General features: G+C 48.9%; 1 protein-coding gene across 1 annotated transcript in view; it reads right to left on the minus strand.

Moving 5' to 3' along the window:
* The window catches only part of LOC105990588 (serine/threonine-protein phosphatase PGAM5, mitochondrial-like), a 16,193-nt gene extending 11,225 nt beyond the window's left edge, over positions 1-4,968 (minus strand). Inside the window, exons 1-3 of the mRNA XM_013023028.1 lie at positions 4,753-4,968; positions 3,207-3,326; positions 935-999 (exon numbers count right to left, since the gene is read on the minus strand). Coding sequence (XP_012878482.1) covers positions 935-999; positions 3,207-3,326; positions 4,753-4,968 — 401 coding nt within the window. The remainder of the gene's footprint in view (positions 1-934; positions 1,000-3,206; positions 3,327-4,752) is intronic.
* Between the last annotated feature and the right edge of the window lie 5,112 nt (positions 4,969-10,080).

The following is a 10,080-nucleotide window of genomic DNA, read 5'->3' on the forward strand; positions in this document are numbered from 1 at the left end:
GACACACAGTAGACATCATCCATTCAGCCCTGGAGTCTGGGAAGCTCCAGATGCTGGCGCTGCCGGCCTCTGCAGCCTTTCGAGGAGGACAGACTCCCTCCAGAAGGACTCGGGTTTGGTGGTATGAGCCGCGCCCCTCCTCCTGACAGGGCTTCAGGTTCACGCCCAAGCCGGCCTGGGTATGACTCACCTCCTTACACTTCTTGCACAACAGACTCGACACTGTGCCCAGCGGTTGGTTAACACGGGGGTCTTGCCAGCTTTTCCCCAGGGCTGGCCTTGAACGGTTATCTTGATCTCTGCCTCCTGAGCAACTGCCCAAGACCCCACTTCTAAATATCCCTGCAACGAGGATCACGCTGCAGTTTTCCAGGGGACACATTCAAACCATGTCGTATTTCAAACTAAGTAAAATAAGCTGGTCATAAAGGATGTGAATCCACTCTTAGGGGTTTCCTGGCCTCGAATTCATAGACAAAGTGTAAGTGGTGGCTGTCAGATCAGGAAGAAGGAACAGGGTTGGGTTTAAAGTAAACAAATGAGTGGCCAGTGACAATTGCGCAATACTGATGGTAATGCATACTGCTAACTGCGCTTAAATTGTAAGCTTCCCTTTGTATATACTTTAACATAAAAGAATAAAAACCTGGCTGTGCATTTCTCCCAAAACAGCAAATGTTTTAAGAAGTCACAACCACCATGGAAGCAGCTGGATCACCCTTTATTGTGACCCTCATCTGGTTGAAGGTGACAGCTGAAGTCCTGCTTTCCAAGTCAGCTGCTGCCTTTCTAAAGCACCAGGTGCTGACATTGACATTTGTTTCTCCTCCTGTGATTCTGAAGGGTCTTGAATCAGGATTTAGAATTAGGTGAAGTCCCCCCCCCCCAGCAGGTGATTCCCCCAGGTCTCTGTCCATAGTGCATCTGAAGTCACTTCTTCAGAGAGGCCAGGTAGGCATACCAGAACAAAGCTGCCAGGTTGGCAAAGAGCACGCGGAACTGCCAAGAGAACAGGTGGGGGGTGGTAAGCAGAAGGCCTGACCCTTACCCAAGAAACCAGAGAAAAGGAGTTGTACTTCTTACTGAACACTTAAGCTTGGGACTGCTCCCTCCCTGGGGCAGGCCACTGTGTAAAACCCACATGGCACCCAGCCTGCCCCTGCTCCCCTGCCTGCCTCTCACATGACCTGTCTTCTGCTCCGACCCCATGGCACTCATTTTAATCTGGACTTAATCCCACCCCTGTCACCTTTAGTCAGGTGCTGTCTATCCTGGCAAGTAGCTCCATGTCTTCCTTGCTAATCACAGGTCTAGAGCAGTGGGGCACACAGTAGCTGTTCCGTGAATACTGCTGAACAATGTCTCTTCCCCTGTTTTCTGGCCTCTGCACCCCTCCATATGCTGGGAGTCCTAAATTCTCTTCTGTGTTGGCTCAGAACTCCTGAAAGCCTCTGATTCCTCTCTATAAGGTCCTGTGGTTGCATTCTAAAAACTCCTGCCTCCTAGTTCTGCCTCCTCAGAGGCTGAGGACAGGTGAACCAGCTGCAGGCCTATGCCAGGAGCAAATCAACCCTCTGACTGGCCCCCTCTGCCCAGAATCCTCTCACCCATCAACCTACTCTCCTGACCTCTTTACTTCCCCCTCTTCATCCCCCTCAACTAACCAGCCTACCTCCACTCCTCAGACTCAGAACAAACAGATGGTGGCCCTGTTCCATGCCCACTGGAGTGCCTTTTCTGTCACAAGGGAAGGCCCTAAGCTAAGGAAAACTGCATGCTCAGGTCAGGGAAGCTCCTGGTCCACAGGGTGGCTCCAGGGAACCCCTTTTTCAGATGTGTGTCCACCTGTCCCACAATGAGCAGTATTCTGTGAACGCCTCTTTGAGCACTTGTGCCTCTTGAGCTTCAAAGTGCCTCTCCACCCCAGCCCTCCTTCTGTTCCTCCCTGCCTCTGCACCGACCCCTCAGTCGAGTCCAGAGACCCTGTGACTGATGTACTTCCTGTCTCCCCTTCCTCATTCTCCCAATTTCCTTTCCCCATCTCCTTATGTCTTGAAACGGTCTCATGATGGAGCCCAGGATCACCTCAATTTCATGATTCTCCTGTCTCAGCCCCCCAAGATCCTGGACTGCAGGTGTACACCACAGTGCCTAGCTAGGTTTGTGATATCTTGTGTGCCTCCAACCCACTCCATTTGAAGAATCTGGCTTCAACCCCATCTAGTGATGACATGTTCTCAGGAAGGGTGCTGATAAGGTCACTGGCCTCACACTTCTGTTCCTCTTGAATATCCCACAGCTTCCACTATGCCTGACCAGCCCTTTGTCAGGCACTATGTTCCCTGGTTTTCTGCTGCTGCTTAGGATGTATGATGTGATGACACATGAATGCGTGTGCTCTGTATGTACAGGAATGTGTGCACATACGGTGCTAAGTGGTATGAATGTAAATGTGTGGTGGATGTGGCGCGTGTAGGTATGTTTGTGTGCAGTGTGTGTGTTTTGGGTGTGGTATGTGGGCTGGGGGGTGGCCTGCCACCACATTCCCCCATCCCACCAGGTCCTCAGCAGGGTAGCTCCCTCCAGAGGAGGGTTCCCAGGGCGGCCTGATGAGGGCACCGGCCCTTCCCCTCTGCACTGTGCAAAAATGTAGCTGACTTTCCTTCTGGATTTTGAACTTGGCAAAACTCCTGGTATCCAAGCACAACTCCAGTGAGTTCCCTAGCCAACACTGGGAAGACGAGGAAGCCTTGCTCTGTGAGCCCTTTTCCCTTGAGTTGGGTGTCTAGGGGACGCCGATAGGTGAAGCCTGGCGAGAGGGTAGCTGCTATGCAGCCTCTGCAGCAGCACTGTTCTCCACCATCCAAATGGAGCCCAGAAACACAGGCCTGCCGCTCTCCACCAGTAGCCCCTGTGCTCCAAGTTCCCCAAGAGGAACTGCTCTGTCAGGCCTCACCCGGCTCTACTGTTCCAGCTTGCTTACTACCGTTTCTGAGCTCAAATGACCCAGGATGTTTCCATTACTTACCAGAAAGCTCCAGAAATTGCTAAATGAATGGATGAGACTGACTGCTTAGCTCCAAATCTACAGCACAAGTGCAGGGCTGGACCAGGAATCGGAATTTTATCGAAAGCAAGGCTTGAGAGAAACTACAGCCTGCCAAAGGAAAGCCCAGCAAGGCTGTGGGAAACAAGGCCGCCCTCACCTGCAGAGGTACGTAGTTGATGTTAATAAACTGCACGGGTGTCCACACCCTCCAGTTCATCTGAAGCGCAGGCCAGAAGCCACTCTTCATCCGGGCAGCGAAGGCATCAGCGCCCTTCCCCTGTAAATGGGGCAGCTGTGAGAACGATTGACCTGCTCTCTACTTCAGCTGGAAGAGACTCTTGGATTTGTCTGCCCTAGCCAACTTCAAACCAGGATCCTCTGATCTCAGTAGCTAGGATCTGAGTACCTAGCATTACAGGTATGAACCACTGGCACCCAGCCTAGGACTCTTAATACATGTAAATACACATGTAAAAAAATAAAACCTTAATAAAAATAAGAAAAGCAGATAAAAGAAATACATGTAGCAGATAAGCAAATGATATACAACATTATAAAGATACACAAATTGAGGAAGTAGAGCTGTGGCTCAAAGTGGTAGAACACTAGCCTTGAGCAAAAAAGCTTAGGGATAGCACCCAGGCCCTGGGTTCAAGCCCCATGAATGACAAAAAAACAAAACAAAAAACTTTAAAAACCAGTACTGGTGGCTCACACCTGTAATCCTAGATACTCAGGAAGCTGAGATGTGAGGATTGTGGTTCAAAGCCAGCCTGGACAGGAAAGTCCATGACAATCTTATCTCCAATTAACCACCAAAAAATGGGGAAGTGGCGCTTTTAAGTGGTAGAGCACTAGTCTTGAGCATAAGAGTTCAGGGACAGCACCCAGGCCCTGAGTTCAAGCTCCACAGCAGAGGAGAAGGAGGACAACGAGGAGGAAGAATAGAAGAAGCAGAAGAGGAGGAGGAGGAGGGAGGAGGCGAAGGAGGGAGAGGGGGAGGAAAAAGAAAAGACACAGGGGCTGGGAAGGTGGCTCAGTGGTAGAGCGCTTGCCTTGCATGCATGAGGCCCTGGGTTCAATTCTCAGCACCACATAGCAGAAAAACCTGGAAGTGGTGCTGTGGCTCAAGTGGTAGAGCACTAGCCTTGAGCTGAAGAGCTGAGGGACAGCGTCCAGGCCCAGAGTTCAGGCCCCACGACTGGACCTCCCTCCCCCAAAAAAAAGAAAAGACACAAATTATGTTCTCACTGAAAGATTTCTGAAGTATCATAAAGGAGTCTTAAATTTTTGTACTATGGGTTGCTTCAGAACTTGGTGAAGCCAATCAGGCTTTATAAGATACAACAAAGCATACAGAACTACAAAGGAACCAATTATCAGAATATTTGGAAACAATCCTATGGTGCAATACATGTGCTGCTCTGTCAGAACACCAGTGACAAGATGTAGTAATGCACTTGTCTAATGCTCCAAGAAATCTATAGCAACTGAGATTTGGAATCAAGATGCTTGTGATTTCTACTGAGGGAAACTAAATAATGCTAATATTGCTAAGGTTTGTCTCCTACATTTTTAAGAGAGACTGTAAAACTTTAGGTTGAAAGCAGTAAAAAGCTCCCAGGACTCCCGGAAGTCCTGCCTGGAACATTAGCTCTCAGAGCCACAGTGGAAACTTCATCCAGCACAAGGCCAGGACCCACCTCCAGCAGGTTCATGAAGAGGAAGAACAGCATCAGGAAGGCTGGTGCGAAGAGCAGACGGTCTAGCAGAAGCCTCTTGACCGTGGCCAGAGGCACCTCGGGAGGGATCCAGTGTTCCATGAAGAGGTAGAAGTAGTGGCTCAGTGGTCCTGTCACAAAGAACCTGCGACCCACGGTGAGTGAGAGCCAGGCTGGTTCCCTCTGGTCCAGCTTCATCCCAAGAGCCAACCCTGGTCCTAAACCCTGCTCAGAGAACCACAGGCCTACATATATTTACTTTCTGGAAAATAATTGGGTCAGCCATTGTTTTAGCCTCATCAGAGCGAAGTCCCTCCCTCCCTCCCTCCCTCCCTAAGGTTCTGTGCCCCTGCTGCCCTACTCTCTCTGTGTGTGCCCTGCCTCTCCATGCCTGCTGCTGGCAGGGCTGTGCTGTGCACGCCTGCTGTGGCACACATGTCCCCTCTGTTCCGTGGTCTGCACAGCACAGTCAAATCTATCTGGGTATATACCCCCTTGTCATCCCCTGGAAGGCAAGCATCATCATGTCTTGTTTGTCTGTCCACTGCTGTCTGTCTGTCCCTAGACAGGCTCTGGCCCTGAGAAGCAATCAATGATGAAGAAATGGACGTGCCTCTGCGTTTCAAGCTTTTACTCAAGCAGGCCAGGGTGAAGCTGGGGCGGAGCTCTGAGATTCCAGTGTGCACCCGCAGAGGACAGAGCCCAGGAGACCCAAGCTCCAAAAAGCAGTGCTGTAGGGAATGCACTGAGTGAATTTAAATCCTGATATGGAAAGTCTAGCAGGTTCTCTGATAGTCCTTGCTGCTCAGCTGTTGGGAGTTATATGGTCTGTGGGGAGAGAGCCAAGTCTTGGGCAAAGGGAAGACTATGTGGTGGGTAAGGGTACCATCTAAGGGCACTGAACACCGCTGGCATAGGACACGGCTTTAGATGCATTAGAGACAGTAACTCCAGTCAGCATGTTTGCAGATACAAAAAAGGCATCTAAATTAATGATTACAAAACATTCATTCTAGGGCTGGGAAGGTGGCTCAGTGGCAGAGTGCTTGCCTTGTATGCAAGGCCCTGGGTTTGATTCCTCAGAACCACATAAGCAGAAAAAGCCAGAAGTGGCGCTGTAGCTCAAGAGGTAGAGTGCTAGCCTTGAGCTGAAGAGCTGAGGGACAGCGCCCAGGCCCAGAATTCAGGCCCCAGGACAAAAAAAAAAAAAAATTCATTCTAAGCCAGGCACCAATGGCTCACACCTGTAATCCTACCTACTCAGGAGGCTGAGATCTGAAGATTGCAGTTCGAAGCCAGCCCAAGCAGAAAAGTCCCCATGAGACTCTTTTTTGTTGGTGGTGGTAGTGGCCGTGGGGCTGGAACTTTGGGTTAAGAGCTATCCCTGTGCTCTTCAGCTTAAGGCAAGTGCTCTACCACTTAAGGCACAACCCCACTTCTTTTGTGGTGGCTAATTAGAGATAAGAGTCTCATGGACTTTCCTGCCCAGGCTGGCTCTGAACCTCAATCCTCAGATCTCAGCCTCCTGAGTAGCTAGGATGACAGGCGTGAGCCACCAGCGCCCGGTCCCATGAGACTCTTATTACCAATTAACCACTCAGAAACCAGAAATGGAGCTGTGGCTCAAAGTGATAAGAGTGCTAGACTTGAGCAAAGAACACAGGGACAGCACCCAGGTCCAGAGCTCAAGCCCCACAACCAAAAGTAAGGTAAGATAAAATAAATTCACTCTAGGGACTAATAAAAAATACACTGTAGCCCCTAGAATGAATGTGTGCATGCGTACATGCATGTGTTTGTGTGAGTGTTGATAAAAATAGCTGAGTGCATACACATAGTCCTAGGTCTCTGCTTGAACGCAGACATTTGGGGCCTGAGTAATATAGCAAGACCCAGTCTCATACTAACAAAGTAAAATAAATCCTGAATCACTTTGCCTTTGGAATTCAGAAAGTAGCTTGGAAAGTGATGCTTTTCAGGATATATTAGTTTTCTGAATATTTACATGGTGAAAAATAACAGAATCTAATTAGCCCTATCTGAGCTGCTTTTCCCCTTCTGTGAGTCCAGTGAGACTCTTGCAAGGTCTCTCATTCCTGAAATCGGGTTGTAGGTTCAGGTAAGTCATCTGCCCTCAGACCTCATTCAAAATGGAAACTACAATGCCAAGTGCTAATGGCTACACCTGTAATCCTAGCTGCTCAGGGGGCTGAGATCTGAGGATTGGAGTTCAAAGCCTGCCAGGGAAAACACCAGAAGTAGAGCTGTGGCTTAAAGTGTTATAGCACTAGACTTGAGCAAATAAGCCCAGAGACAGGGCCCATGCTGAGCTCAAGCCCCAAAAAGAAAGAGAAAGAAAGAAAGGAAGGAAGGAAGAAAGACCTTGCAAGCCTGATGCCCTGAGTTCGATTCCTCAGGACCACATAAGCAAAAAGAAAAAAGCTGGAAGTGGTGCTGTGGCTCAAGTGGTAGAGTGCTAGCCTTGAGCTGAAGAGCTGAGTGACAGCCCCCAGGCCCAGAGTTCAGGCCCCACGACCGGACCCAAAAAAAAAAAAAATCTGACTTTTTTCTTACGATGATTACTTCACACACCACTCAGCCATAACCCCAACCCTTTTGTTTGTATTTTACATTTCATATAGGGTCTCAAACTCCAGTCCTCTCCTGAGCAGCCAGGACTACAGCTATGCAGCCTACTTCAATGATTTTGAAAAAAAATCCAAGTAAGACTATTCCAGAACCTTGGTGTCCCGAGCCTGGCTTTGTTGTTGCCAGTTGCTGTGGGCAGCCAGTCCCTCTCTGGCACTCACCCATAAACCGCATATCTGAGAGGCCCACAGACATCTAGACTTTGAGAGTTTTCTTTCCTTTGCTTCTTCTCAATCATCTGGGCCAAGAGATTCCCAAGTGCTGACAAAATGCCGCTGTGGACAGAAAGCAATCACATGTCAGTAGCAGGCGGAGGGAGAGATGCACGTTGTGCCTGGAATTAGCAGGGTTGCTCTGAGACTGAGGGTTGGTGGGATGAATCTTCATGAAAGCAGCTCCCATGGGAAGTCCCCACATCAGAAGGTAGAAACATCAAACAGCAACACATGCACACATACTAATACCGTAAAATTTCCCTTGCTGAGCTACTGTCATCCTCCAGAATGCTACCCTTTGGGGCATCAGAAAGGTGTGTGGTTCTAAAAGGACAACAAAATTCTTACAATGACATTGTTCTGTGCTTTGACTATGGTATGGACATGTATGCACAAGTAATAAAACGATACAGAAACAAATTCACACATGCCAGGTGCCAGCATTCATACCTGTAATCCTAGCTACTCAGGAGGCTGAGATCTGAGGATCAAGGTTCAAAGCCAGCTCAAGCAGGAAAGTCTGTGAGACTCTTATTGCCAATAAACTACTCAGAAAAAGCCAGAAGTGGAGCTGTGGCTCAAGTGGTAGAGCACTAACCTTGAGCACAAAGAGGCTCAGGGACAGTGCTCAGGCCCTGGGTTCAAGCCCCAGGACCAGCAGCAATAATAATAATTAATAAAAAGTAAACTCACATAGATAAGTACAGGAAAAAAAAACTGGAATCTACTTAGCTGACTTCAAACTGTGATCTTCATATCAACGTCCTGAGTAGCTAGGATTACAACTATTGATCTGGCACCACTGTAATCCACTGATATTGCTGTGAATCGCTGGCACCCAGCCATTACCTCTTTTTTTTTTCTTTTTGGTTGTTCATGGGGCTTGAACTCTAGACCTGGACCCTGTCCTTGAGCTCTTCAGCTCAAAGGGAGCACTCTACCAGCACCATTTCCAGTTTTCTGGTGGTTTATTGGAGATAAGAGTCTCACAGACATTTCTGCCTGGGCGGGCTTTGAACCGTGATACTCAGCTCTCAGCCGCCTGAGTAGATAGGATGACAGGCGTGAGCCACCAGCATCCAGCAGCCATGACAATTCTTGATACATTTCTCTTATTCCCTGAAGTACTCCATTTACAGAACCCAAGAAGTGAGGTCTTCCCAAAGTGACCTCTCACAGTGCTCTCAGGAGAGGCGGGCACCCAAGCTGGGTCGGGTCTGAAGGGTAGGTGGCCACACTCCTCCTGGGGTTTACAATGGCCTTGAATTCTTCTCCTTTGCCATAAACTGTGCTCTAGTAGTTGTGTCCAACCTTGCTCTTGATTCCCAACTGTAGAACCTAGAATTCCAGGGTAGGCTTCGGATGCAAGCCTCCAGTCTTGGCACAGGTGTGGCTGTAACTAACCCAAGCAGGCTCTTATCTTCAGTGCCTCATTCATCTATTTTCTTCCCGTAGAATGACGAGAGCAACCCTGATTGGGCCCTGAGGAGCACAACATCATGCCACAGCCAAAAGGCAAACTAATGCATACTTCACAGTGCCGGTTAACAGCAGAGACTGGATTGGCTGTAGCTAATCAGTTTTATCACTTCATAAAAGCTTAGTTTCTGGTTTCCAGGGAAATAGTTATGAAAAACAAAAAACTGGGAAATCTGTGGATGCCAACACCTAGATATTTGTAGTATGATTAACTAAATGTTTCCAGGCAATCTCTGTATTAAAACCGTGTGAAGGACACTGCCACAGTAAGGTTTTTAGTTAGAGCAGGGTCCAGTTGTTCCCTCCCAGGCTAGGTTTGGAAACTATAAAATCTGGGGCTGGGAATGTGGTATAGTGTAGAGCGCTTACCTAGAATGCATGAAGCCCTAGGTTTGATTTCTCAGCACCACATACACAGAAAAGCTGGAAGTGGCGCTGTGGCTCAAGTAGCAGAGTGCTAGCCTTGAGCATAAGGCGCTCAGGAACAGTGCCCAGGCCCTGAGTTCAAGCCCAAGACTGGCAAAGGAAAAAAAATACTATAAAATCCAAGGTTTTTAGTAATGGAATACAAGGACCCTCTTGAAATGACCCTTAGCTGCTTCTTTCTCAAAGACCATCCTTTCCCAGTTTCTCCAAAATGTGCTAGTTCATCCCTTAGAACCTTTGTACCTGCTGTGCCCTCTCAACCTCCAGCTATTGCTTCACTCATCTGCAGGCTGTTCAAGGTTGTCTCTGGGGGAGACAACAGTCAATGTCACACTGTCATCTGATTCTTGTCTAGGATGGCCTCTGCGTGACAGGCTCTAGCCCCTATGTGGACCACAGCGGTGTGCTCAGCACACAGAAAGCATTCTCAGAAAAGTCAAATCAGTGGGAGGACCGGCCCGGGGTGCCTGACTGACCGAGACAGAGGACCGGCCCGGGGTGCCTGACTGACCGAGGGGAGGACCGGCCCGGGGTGCCTGAC

Source organism: Dipodomys ordii, unplaced genomic scaffold (assembly GCF_000151885.1).
Source record: "Dipodomys ordii isolate 6190 unplaced genomic scaffold, Dord_2.0 Scaffold66, whole genome shotgun sequence".
Taxonomy (NCBI): Eukaryota; Metazoa; Chordata; class Mammalia; order Rodentia; family Heteromyidae; genus Dipodomys; species Dipodomys ordii.